The sequence below is a fragment of the Balaenoptera physalus genome (genome assembly GCF_965194825.1).
Source record: "Balaenoptera physalus genome assembly, chromosome: 20".
Classification (NCBI taxonomy): Eukaryota; Metazoa; Chordata; class Mammalia; order Artiodactyla; family Balaenopteridae; genus Balaenoptera; species Balaenoptera physalus.
Genome location: NC_138901.1, coordinates 63,136,452 through 63,149,543, shown reverse-complemented (window position 1 = coordinate 63,149,543; position 13,092 = coordinate 63,136,452). Strand labels below are relative to the sequence as shown.

At 46.3% G+C, this 13,092-nt stretch overlaps 1 protein-coding gene across 5 annotated transcripts in view; it reads left to right on the top strand.

Annotated features, from left to right (window-relative positions):
* SPECC1 (sperm antigen with calponin homology and coiled-coil domains 1) overlaps window positions 1-13,092 on the top strand; it is a 252,987-nt gene that overhangs the window by 181,802 nt on the left and 58,093 nt on the right. For 4 of the 5 annotated variants that reach the window (XM_082441032.1, XM_082441035.1, XM_082441033.1 and 1 more), the window contains 2 exons: window positions 9,293-9,438; window positions 10,543-10,643. In XM_082441032.1, coding sequence (XP_082297158.1) covers window positions 9,293-9,438; window positions 10,543-10,643 — 247 coding nt within the window. Of the gene's footprint in view, window positions 1-1,058; window positions 2,485-9,292; window positions 9,439-10,542; window positions 10,644-13,092 lie in introns of those variants that run through there. The other variant, XM_082441036.1, reaches the window with a different exon arrangement.

Sequence of the window (13,092 nt, the reverse complement as noted above, 5' to 3'; positions counted from 1 at the left end):
TGTCTGTGCCTAAGTAACTGTATCAGTTTCTAAAATAGAACGTCGAAGGTTCGCAGTGTGTGTAGCTTGTACCACTGGTTCTCTCGTTGTCACCTCTGAACTGAGCAGCATGGCGGCCGGTCACTGCCAGACTCTCTGGAATTGGCTTTTAACTCTGTGTGTGCACACGTGCATTCTGCCCTGACGTCAGTTGTGTGCCTGTGCGCCCTGTGTGTTGTTCTTACAGCTGTAATGTGTCACAGCCGCTCACTGGGTGTCCAGAGCTGTCGCTGGAGAGGGAAAGTAGGAAGTTGGAGGCATAGCTTCTTGGGTCACTGAGATGACTTGTCCGGCTCTCTCCCTGTGGATGCTTTGATACAGCATCTCCGGCCCTCCAGCGAGGGGGCCAGTTCTCGTGGGGATTCCTGAGCAGTTTCCGAGCGAACCTCACAGGCGAACCTCCAACTGCTGGGGGCCTCTGGCATTTTACTTGCCCCTCGAAGTAGAAACCGGTCCTCTGGTATCCCAACAAGCATAATCCTTTCACTCTCACATGACTTATTTTTTTCAAAGCTTCAGTTTGCATCTGTGGCATTAGAGCTGTAGCCTATGATTCTAAAGAGCTACGTCTGCTTCCCTGCTCCCAGGCCCCTGTCCTTACAGATTGGCTTTGAGAAGTGGGCGTGAGCTTCCCGGAAGCCCTTAGAATGTGTGTACTGTAATAGTAAAAGAAATGTTGTTTTTTTTTGGCCTTAACTGTAGGACAGTGGAGGGACGCACAAACCATTCTGTCAGTCCCAGGGGCCTGATTCGGTGGGTCCTGGACATCTCTGCCGACACCCTTGTCTGTTGCTGACGGTCTGGTGGGAGGAGCCCGGCGTGGTGAAGTTTTAGCATTTTCTCTGTCTGAAGACCTTTGACTTCCAAAAGAGATGGGGACAGTCGAAATTCAGACGTGCAGCTCTGAGCTTTTCCCCGTGGACAGCGCCAGCTGTTAGCCCTTGTGTGTGTGTAGACTGAGGTCGTGTTGCGTTAAGTGACACCTTTACCAGCCTTTGCCTCCCGTTTCTATTTTCCAGCTCCATGGTCTCTGTCAGCTATAGCAGAGCAGGTGGTGGAAGAGAGGCCGCCCAGCCCTTGCCATGATGGGAAACCACAGCCATTTCTGTGTGAGAGGGGGAATGTGTAGAGGAGAAATAACCTTTTGATAAAGAACCAAACGGTCTCCTTAGAACAGCCACTGTTGCCCAGAGTCATTGTCATCAAGTCTCTTTACCTTTTTTTTTTTTTTTTTTCTTTTTGCATTTTGGAGTCAACTCTACAGAAAGATGATCCTTCCCTCTTTTTTTTTTTTTTTTCTTTATTCTTCTCAGAAGATTCAGCAGTCTTTTGTTTGGAGCACAGAATAAAGTTGTTCTGCAAACAGAACAGAAAAAATTTTTGAGATGCAGCCAGAGTGCTGAGCGAGGGCCGTGGCGTTGCACGTGCAGAGTGAACGCAGCCCAGGCCGTGCTTTACTTTTTTGGAGTTTATTTTTATGTTTCCTTTTGAATACAGTGTCTGATAAGCTTGGAATTAACACTGTTTTAGGTGAAGTAGGAAGCCGTCTGCATGACGTCTCATTCTGAAGAAGTCAGAAAGCTCTGCTTCCTCTGTGTCAAGTCTTGATTTCACCTTTTCAAGCTGGGGTCTGACTTCCTTAAGCTCGTCTGAAACAAGCCACCACCATGTTTTGGGCTGATTTCCAAAATCTATTTGGGGTTCAATATGCATAGATGTTTGCTTGATCATAAAGGATGTAGTTGAATCAGATAAGTTTCTGTGGTGACGGTGCTAATTGGAATTGAACTGAGAACTAACGAACAACGACAAAAGCCTCGTGAATAAAACTCACCCTGGAAATCTAAAGACTTTTTCAATCCAGAAGCATATAACTCAGCGGGATCCAAGATTCAAAGCGTGACTTGAAACTCTTGGAAGTACGTACGTTTGTGAAGATCTGGGTCCAAATCAGCAACCTCCATCAGGCAGAACTCATTGCAGCTCTCGTGTGAAGAACTTCTAGACCATTAGCTACATCATCAGGAAGGTGAGACAAGATGGGATCCACGGAAAATTAGGAACAGGAAAGCCCTTTAACTCAGGAGGACATTGTGCGTGTCATACAAGAGAGCACAGAGTCACTAGAAAAATTCGACGTGGTGACAGAAAGAGGAGAGGTTGATGTCCTCTCTGTAAAAATAGTTCTGACACTCGCTGGAGTTGTCCTAGTGGGGCAGGAATTTACATACTGGGAGATCTTTACCTCGGACTGAGGATCCTTAGGATGATATAAAACTCATTTGCCGGGTGTTTTCAAATACAAACAAGAAAAATGCAATCTCAGCTTCAAATGCACAGCTGTCTCTGCCCCACATATTTTGATCTGTCTTCCTCTGGGGACTGTCGAGTATTTTTATATGTAAGCGTTTATGAAGTGCTAAATAAACATGTCGTTATTTAGAAGAGTCTTTTGCCTGATTTTTAATCACTGGCCACGTTTCTGCAGGGCCTTCCGGTCACTTTGTTCTCAATTTTCCAGGGTGTGTCATTTCAGAACTTTAAAGCCACGTCAGATGACTGGAATTGAGGCAGAAGCAAACGGTATTTTCAACGCAAGTTGTAGATAGGAGGTTGATTTTTTTTTTTTTAAGGAAGTTATATTTTGCTCAAGTAAATTCCACTTGAGTATTTTTTTTTAATCTTTTTTTAAAAGTTATTTATTTATTTATTTTTGGCTGTGTTGGGTCTTCGTTTCTATGCGAGGGCTCCCTCTAGTTGCGGCAAGCGGGGGCCACTCTTCATCACGGTGCGCGGGCCTCTCACTATCGCGGCCTCTCTTGTTGCGGAGCACAGGCTCCAGACGCGCAGGCTCAGCCGTTGTGGCACACGGGCCCAGCCGCTCCGTGGCATGTGGGATCCTCCCAGACCAGGACTCAAACCCGTGTCCCCTGCATTGGCAGGCAGATTCTCAACCACTGCGCCACCAGGGAAGCCCCAGGAGGTTGATTTTTAAGTACAAATGTTATTTTTTTAAAAATGATTTCATTATTGGAAACAAGAGGGCAAGGAGCAAATACAATAATTTTGCATAAATGAATTTTTAATTAAAGATTCTGGAGTATTGGAAAGTACAGGACCTGGTATTTGAAGTCTAGAACTGTCTTGTTGAAATTTAAAAACAAATAGTAGATTGGTGATTTACTGTATTGGATTTCTTCTTATTTATGAAGTAATATTTAGGTGAACCGGTAATAAAATGGAGGTGTTAAAGAAAAATATTCATCCTTCTCCCCCTTGAGTAGCGTCCTGGAAGGTAATCAGTATTCTTCATCTGTTTTATACACATACTCTCTCAGATATTTGGTCTGCTTTCTTTATTTAGTCTGATGTGAGGAGTGGGTCTTCTTCTTCCAGATGGACAGCAGTCACGCCTGCACCGTTTATTATATCACCACACCATCCTTTGCCCGCAGAACTGAAACCCCACCTTGACATCGTTCATTTCATCCGTTTTCAGAGAGACTTTCCCAGTATGCTCTTGTTCTTTTTTCTCTGGAGCTGATTCTGCCTTAAACTGTCTTCATGGGATTATAGGATTGCTAATACAACTTTTTACACTCGGCCTTTCATCTTAAAGTGTCATCTTTCATATACTTCCTTGAATTTTATTGTATTCTGAAGGCAGATGCTTTTAAGTATCTAAATCTGTTTCCTGTTCTGTATTTACAAATGTCTGTTCTCCCTTGAGTGCGGTGATTCTTTTCAGTTTATGCTGTGAAATCTATTCATGGATCAGGGCCTGTTTTTTCCCATCACTTATTCTTGCTTCAGTGGATAAAAGTGTATCAGGGCCTGTCACTCGCCCAGGATCAGTGGCTGGATTCTGCCTCGATCTGTGCTCACTCTGCCTGACTGCTCTTGAAATCTTCTTCTCGTATCTTAAACTTGAAGGAAGCCTCTTTAAGGTAAATTTCTGTTGCATGTCGGAGACACAGACAGGGCAAGGAGTGCAGAGGAAGAGGTGCCAGCGGGGGAAATTCACCCGTGTCCAGTTTCTTCTCTGTTTGGTGACGGTGGCATGTAGGAGCTGGTTTTTGGGGTCTGTTTTGCTTGGCCGTTGTCCATTTCAGGCGTGTCCTGTGGCCATTCCCCATCTGCCCCCTTTTACTACTGTCCTTTGTGCCAGGGATCCACCACCCCGGCCTCCTCGGACAGGCGTGTCTTTCTTTGTGTCACTGATCCTTTGCAGGAGGGTGTCCCCCAGGTGTTGCTTCCAGCCCTGGCCGCCCTCCAGGACCCAGGGCCTCAGTGGGGTTTCCCACATCTTCAATCTCTTTGCAAGGGAATCGGGGTAAACCAGTAGTATTTTTATCGTCACTTTCCCCCACTTATTCTCTGCGTCACAGAAATTCTTCAAAGTCAGAGGCACGGACATGCTATCTTTCTGTAGTTTCTGGTGCCGATGCAGGGTTTTTACGATGTATTCCTGTGTTGCTTGCTGTTGGGATTTGGAGGGTAAGAGGCTTGTGTTCAAAATGCCGTTTTACGCTGTTTGTTTTTATTGTCATAGACATACTTACACTGAAATTCCGAGGACACTGACACCTGAGACAGAATGGTTAACTGATTTCTGTCTCGCTGTGGACCTGCAGACTTCTTTTAGGTTTGTGTTGTGCACAATAAGAAGAAACATTTTGGGAACATTTCCTTCCAGGTCAGGATACAGAACGAGCAAAGGCACGGAGGACGGAAGAGGAAGAGAGCATCAGGCGGCCGGGCTTTGGTCCGGAAGCCAGTGGGTGGAGGGGAGTCACGGGCCGTCGGTCTGTGTGGCCCCAGGAAGGGCCTGGGTGGGCTCCATTCAGTTGTTCAGGAAAGAGCTGTGTGCTGAGCGCGAGATTGATGTGACCCGTCTTCTTTACAAATACTAGTCTCCCGATTGCGAAGGCAGCAGTGGTGTAATGCGACGTTTCCCAAACATAGTTAACCTTTGAATACCTTAAAACTAATTGCGAGCAATAACTCGCATGTCCTTGGATCAAAACCGACAGCAGCGCCGAGCTGTGCCCTGTGTGATGACCTAAGAGCCGTAGAAAACCGACACTATTTGAAGATTCTGTTCTGTAACCAAACAAGGGAAGCCATGTGTTAGAGGCATTAGACAACATTTAATAAGTAAGGGGTGAGTACAGACATAGGCGCATGTACACGTTTAAATACCAGTGAGAGGTACAGAAGGTAGGCAGCAGTCAGCGAGCAGGGGACATGGTCCACGGGCAGGACACACCCCCATCTCCTGTGTTGGTGCCTCGGGTGGCCTCACATACAACTGACTATCTGTCGTTCTCAGGGGTGGGTTGCACCTCCTAAGAGCAGATTACCCCATAAAAATAAGAGCAAGGAAAGAAATATTGGTAGCATTTTTCTTAAATATACATTAAACAAATTTGGAGAAGAAGTCCCATCAGCATTATTACTTTTTTTTTTAAGAGCCCTTTGTGCCTCTCACAGGACACCCACGTGTCATAGAAAAACCTGAGAAAGGCATGTCAAACAGCTGGGTTTTCACCCCAGATTCCCCACATACAAGCCTTATGACCTTCATCAAGTGTTTCATCTAAAATGAAGGATTGTAACTTATGGAGTTTTTGCGGAAAAGTAAATTAGATAATGATTTTAAAACCCATGGCACGGGCCGTGGAGTTATATATCAGACACAGATTTTTTTGTGGAAATTATTCATTGTCACCAGAGTTGTACATGCTGGGAGCAGACGGGAAACACGCCTCGTTTCTGTGGTTGGTTAAACGTGGTCGCTAAACGACGCAGCTGTCTGAGCTGCACTGAGAAGCAGACTGCGCAAAGCGCAAGAAGTGCAGCTGCAGGAGGCTTTTGTGTGCAGTTGTATTTACAGCACCGCGCGAGCTGTCCTTTTGGGCGATTCAAGGGATTTCCAAGGTTCCGTTGGCTATATGTGTGAGTTTTACTTTGCAGATCAACCCGAGAGCCTCTCGTGTGTCTTAGGAGGCCGTAGCTGACCGTGAACAGTGTTTAACCCACAGTGGGCCCTTGGAGTGTTTCCTTTACTTAGTGAATTGGCTAGTGTACACCTGGTTGTATGCTTGAGTATTTCTTAGTATCCTTTATAGAATACAGAGTCTTTATTCTTCTGCAGAACAGAGGGAATGTCGTACTCGGTTTATCGCTGGGGTTGTTGCTGGTCGATCCCAACAGTCTGAAGCCAAGCGGTGTCCCTGCTCACAGTTACAGCGCTGATGGGACCAACAGCGTCCTATGCTTCTTCTCCCTACACACACACACACACACACACACACACTTCTGTGGGTCTTCTCCCTACACACACACACACACACACACAGACACACTTCTATGGTTCTTCTCCCTACACACACACATACACACACACCCCTACCCCTATGCTTCTTCTCCCTAGACACACACACACAGACACACACACACACAGACACACACAGACAGACCCCTGTGCTTCTTCTCCCTAGACACACACACGCACACACAATTCTATGCGTCTTCTCCCTAGACACACACACACACACACACACACACACACACACTTCTGTGGGTCTTCTCCCTACACACACACAGACACACTTCTGTGGTTCTTCTCCCTACACACACACACACACACACACCCCTACCCCTATTCTTCTTCTCCCTAGACACACACACACACACAGACACACACACACACCCCCCTGTGCTTCTTCTCCCTAGACACACACACGCACACACAATTCTATGGTTCTTCTCCCTACACACACACACACACACACCCTTACCCCTATGCTTCTTCTCCCTAGACACACACACACAGACACACACACAGACACATACACACACACCCCTGTGCTGCTTCTCCCTAGACACACACACACACACACACACACTTCTGTGGGTCTTCTCCCTACACACACACACACACACACACACCCCTACCCCTATGCTTCTTCTCCCTAGAAACACACACACACACACAACCCCCTGTGCTTCTTCTCCCTATATACACACACACACACACACCCCTGTGCTTCTTCTCCCTAGACACACACACACACACACACACACACTTCTGTGGGTCTTCTCCCTACACACCACACACACACACACACACACACACACACACACACACATATATCGCTGTTACGTAACGTGGTAGGTCTTTAGTCCAGTAGCTTCGTTAACCTACTTAAACAGCTGGCGGGGTTTTCTCACACTCATTCTTGCTGTCCTAGCCCAGCAGACTAGCGTTGCTAGTGTGGAACGCTGCCCTTGATACCTGAAAGCAGGGGGGCTGGGATTGGTTCTTGCATCCTTGCTACTTCCTTATGGTGTCGAAATGAGTCTTCTGTATCATTTGATGTTGTGAGTCACAGAGAAACTTAGGTAATCAAAGGGAGCACCTTGGCGGAATGTAATTTTATTCTTATTAAATTATCAAGGAGTGAAATAAAAATGGATTTTTAAAAACAGTCTTCCTTTGAGGGGTGCTTTAAATCCTCCAGGCCAGGTGGCAGGACGGGTACATGGATGGGTAAGAAGGTGCCCTCTTTATCACCTTCCTGAGAATGGCTGGGACAGAAATGAGAGGTGTTTTCCCTGCCCGTACCTAACCTGATTTCGCTCTCTTTCTGCATACTTACCATCTGATTTCATACTGTGTGACACAACAGGGAAAATAACAAAAACCAACCCCATTCGATTAAAAAAAAAAAAAAAAAAAAAAACCTTTACCAATTTCTGAAATACCTGATATTTCGTTCCAGAAAAAGTCATCAATTTACTGATTTTTTCTTTTTTTTCACTCAAAAGAAGGGACTGTGGAGACAAGAGCGTAGGGCAGTGTGACTTAAGTGTTTTAAGTTCTGTTTCACTTAAATTTATTCTACTCGCGTTGATTACAGAGCAACAGGAGAAAGCTTTGAGAATTAAGGACAAGTAAATTCAAGCACAGAAGCTTATGAGTAGCTAGATTCCTTTCAAAAAGATCAATAAATGAATATTTTAAACTTCCACTGACCTTATTTAAAGTACACTGCCAAAAGTGTTCTGTTTGAGCCATTCTCATACATCAGTCACCTTTTTGCAAAACAGCTGTGGCAATTTGACACAATAGAAAGAGCAGTGATTTAGGAATCGGAAGTTGGGAGGTGTTGTCTTGGCTCATTCACAGGGAGATTAAATGACAGGCTAACGTCCCCTGGATGAGGAAGCCATGCATGAGAGGATTGACGCAGATGGTCTGTCTTTAAAAGGCTCTTCTATGAGTCTGTGCTGCAGTCTGGAAACCACAGAGAGAACTCGCCAGGAAAGCGTGGGAGAGCGGAGAAGCCTCACCTCACGCAGAGTTGCACTGTTGCTCTAGAGTACAGTTACCATTCTCTTGGGGGGCAATCACATGAGTCAGGATTCTCTTGTACCTAAGAGGTGGCAGCCTCGTGGGTTTAAGCAGCAAGGCACCAAAGGGCTTGCAGGATCGTTGGGGGATGGGGGGATGGCTGGAGAGACAGACTCCAGGCTGAGCTTCCGGGAGCAACGCTCGAAGTTACAGCACACAGAACTGGGCTGCCAGGAGAGCTGCTGCCTCTGCCGTGAAGGGGAGCCTTAAACCAGGACGCTGCCTGCCTGGTCGGAAAGCTGCCACCAGTTTCCAGCCGCAGGCGCACCTTGCCTCTGCTTCCGTCTGTCCCCGCGTAGTGAAGCCCCTGTGCCCTGCCTCTCCTTCCTGACTCGGGTCCCGTTCCACGGCTTGTCCACTCTTTCTGGTGGGAGCCTAAATCCCCCATCGGAAATCCTAGCTGCAGGGGGGTCCCGACATGTCATCTTTCCACCCTCTGTGCGCCAGGTGGGGATTCGATTCACATTGACACACCAACCCGTTGTATCCACCACGGACAGTAAGCTAACTATTTTATGATAAATAACATTTGTCTGGGGTTTTTTTTGCAGTTTACAGTTACATCCTTTTTATTTAGAGCTCATGTCAAGTCACTCTACATATAAAAATGCTATCTCTGGCCATTCCGGAGAAGACATCTCTCTGATGAAAATTAAGAGCGGTACCCACGTTATTTCCTAAAATGCAAAGCTGGTACGGAGAACAGGATTTTCAGTTTGGGGTCCTCCTCCCAGATTTGTTTCCTCTTCTCGACGTTGGTTGTTTCCGTCTGCGTCCTGTGTCCCGGGGGGACATCCTCCACCTTTTCAATCTGATTTGCTCTTTGCCGTGCAGACCTGCGAAGGAAGACTCGGAGCCCTCCGAGGTGGACGCCCCTGGCCGGTGGCACGGCGTCTACGTGAACAGAGCTCCTCCGACGTCTTCAGAGTCTGCAACCACCGTTAAGTCCCTTATCAAGTCATTTGACTTGGGACGTCCAGGTATTTCGTCATTCTGTTTCATAAGCAAAACTCAAATTCAGACCGTGGCCCCGTGGATCAAGCCCGTCCTCCACCACCCTGGTCCCACGTTGGTGTGACCACGGGGCCCTTCCCAGGCCATCCACGTGTAGACATGGTGCACGATGCCCCCGGGGCTCCAGTGAGACAACAGAGAGAGCCAGCTCTCCTGTCCTCCTCTCCTCAACTCCAGTTCCTGCCTCTCCACCTTCCTTTTCTGCCTCTGTGTCTGTGAAATCCAGGCCACTGCTGATGGCCTACTTGCCATCTCGTGAGGATTCGCAGGGTCGGCCAGAGGCTCCGTCTCTTGGAAAATGAGGCACGGATCTGTGTGTTCGGCCGCCTTGCTGACACCCTGGCCTTCGTTATCCTAGAACGTGCTGCTACCTGCTTCTCCCCCTGGTCTTGTGTGCGGCCGCGGGCGCTGACCTGTCGTTCCTGAGCGTGGGACATGCCCAGCTTTTTCTGGCAGTGTCTGCCTGACCCACAATTCACCTTTATTCACTGTTACCGCCACATGAGAAAAATGCATCTCTATACTGTACACCCATAAAGACAGGGAAGAGAAGAAACCAAATGTGCCTGTATGCAAAATACAATGTATTTCTTCCCTTGATGGCAACAGATATGCCTGTTGTAGTGGAAGGCCAGAGTAACAGCTAACCCTAGGATGCCATCTCTGCTAAAATAGTTGGGGCTAAATTAGATTAAGATTAGACTACAGAGACCGGAAGCTGTGAAGGCTCAGTGACTGCATTCGGTCTGTGAAGGTGGGAAAGGAATGAACAATAATGGTTTATGCGAGAGTGTTCTGTTCTGCCTGCTGTAGGTGACACATCACCTGTATGTTTTCTTGTTCCTCGTGAGTCCTACATCTAAGACCAGCCCCCATTTAGTTAACTCCCCCCAACTCATTCCCCAATTCAATACTGGTCCAGGGCAGAAGAGGGTGAAAGAGTACACGTGATACCTAATTAGCATCATGGGATACTTCTTTAGCCACCAAAAGAGTAGCAAGTCAGGAACTATTATTTGCTGTTTTGAACCGGAGCAGCATGGAAATGTCCCCATCTCTTTTCTTGGCAGGTGGAGCTGGGCAGGACATTTCTGTCCATAAGGCCTCCAGGAGCCCCCTGAGTGGGATCCCCGTGAGGACCACTCCAGCCGCCGCTGTTTCTCCAATGCAGGTATCAGAGCCAACGGCATGGGGCGGGGGGTAGGGCTGGTGTCACGCGGTACCCAGGCAACAAAAGGGAACCGAGAACCAGCGGGTTTATTTTTTTGAGGCACGTTGAACATTTTTTTTAGTACACTTAAAATAATACTAATGAAACTTTCGTTAAAAATTACCTTTTGGTTCCTGAGGAAGGTCTGAGATGCTGCAGACGTCGTACAGTTTTGTTAATGCCTCTTTCTTGGTTTCCCGTAAGATGACACTGTCAAAGTTTTCAGTTAAATGAAGATTGTAATTTTTATTAGAAGTGGACATTGAACTGGATATATTTCTCAAAGAATCGATTTTTTAAAATGCCCCCAGGGAGAGAGAATGTTTACAGTTTATAGATTCTTAGAGTTCACTGCATGTAACTGCATGTAAAACCTGAAGGTTTTAGACCAAAGCCTCTTGGCATTTCTATGACCAGGGCCTTTGTTGTTATTAATGGCACTCAGCGTTTTGCCTCTGCTGAGCTAAGATGGATGTTGTCATCAACAAGTTCCATTTTTGATGTTATTAGTAGTTACGGATATTGTTTGGGATCTTTTAAGCTTTAAAAAAAAATACTTTTTTCACTTTTTTGCCCTTGAAGGTAACTTCCACCACCTTCTGTGTAAAACCAAATAAAACAATTATTTATTTTATGATAATCATTTTTTATTTAATAAAAGTGAAAGAGGTCATGCTTCATTTTTACTTATCTTTGTTGAGCTATAAACACAAGTTTGCTAGTAAATGTTTTACAACTGGTTCCTTGGGGGAAAGAGCCCCGATTTGTAGTGTTTGCCAATTTCTTGGTAAATATTCCCGTTGTGGCCAATTTCAAGCTGTTTCTACGACCTCAGTGCATATGGGGTTGAGAAGAGATGTACGTTAGATAGTATTTGTACAAGACAGACACAGCAGGTGTGTAAACCCCATTAGCAAAATGTAGAAAAATAATTAGGAAGCAGTGAGTTTTGAGTATTTATTACTTTTGCTTTTAACATAGTCTCATTTTAATAATGGCTGTGTTTAGTAGCTTAGCCTGCAGAATTCCTGAAGATTTATCAATTGGCCCTATGAGCAGGTACACACCAGCTGCAGCACACCGCTGGCTATAATTCACATACCGTGAAGTACAGACCTCTTCAATACGTAACTTGAATGTTTCCATGTGTAACCAACACCAAGATAAAGCATGTCGGTCACCTCAGAAGGGCCTCTCGTGCCACCATCTCGTCAGTGACCCCCTAGAAAGAACCGTTCTCTGACCTCTCTCGCCACAGATCAGTCCTCTGCGATCTCAGACTTTGTCACTGGATTGTTGTGCTCAACGTTGAGTCTGTGAGATTCGTTCCTATTTTTGTGGCACTTTGTTCTTTTTTTCGTTGCGGTGTCACGTTCCTTTGTGTAAATATACCATTCTACTGATGGTTTATCCATCCTGCTGATGGTTGACTTTTGGATTATTTCCAATTTTTAACTCTTGTGCTTATTTTATTTTATTTTATAAATTTATTTATTTATTTTTGGCTGCGCTGGGTCTTCGTTGCTGCACGTGAGCTTTCTCTAGCTGCAGCGAGCAGGGGCTACTCTTCATTGCGGTGCGTGGGCTTCTCACTGCGGCGGCTTCTCTTGTTGCGGAGCACAGGCTCTAGGCACACAGGCTTCAGTGGTTGTGGCACGCGGGCTCAGTAGTTATGGCGCACGGGCTTCGTTGCTCTGTGGCCTGTGGGATCTTCCCGGACCAGGGCTCGAACCCGTGCCCCTGCATTGGCAGGCGGATTCTTAACCATTGCACCACCAGGGAAGCCCTTGTCCTTATTTTTAAAATATCTTTTTTCAAAAATTTCAGTATAAAAGGGAAAAAGTGAAAAATCCCCCTTGTTCCCTAGCCCCAGAATTAACCACCGTTTATGGCTTGTTGTATATTCTAGATGTTTTTCTTTAACATAAAAATGTGTGTGGGGGGCTTCCCTGGTGGCGCAGTGGTTGAGTCTGCCAATGCAGGGGACACGGGTTCGAGCCCTGGTCTGGGAAGATCCCACATGCCGCGGAGCAGCTGGGCCCGTGAGCCACAATTACTGAGCCTGCGCGTCTGGAGCCTGTGCTCCGCAACAAGAGAGGCCGCGATAGTGAGAGGCCCGCGCACCGCGATGAAGAGTGGCCCCCGCTTGCCACACCTAGAGAAAGCCCTCGCACAGAAACGAAGACCCAACACAGCCATAAATAAATAAATAAATACTTAAAAAAAAAAAAAAAAAAAGAGTAGTTTAAAAAAAAAAAAAGAGTAGTTTAAAAAAAATGTGTGTGTGTGTGTGTGTAGTGAGGGAGAGAAAGTGTTATAAATTGGGTTACACTGCATGTTATTCAGACACTGGCTCCTTTCGCTTTGTCATTGGCATGTACCCCTGAGGGCAGGGATTTTTTTATCCCTT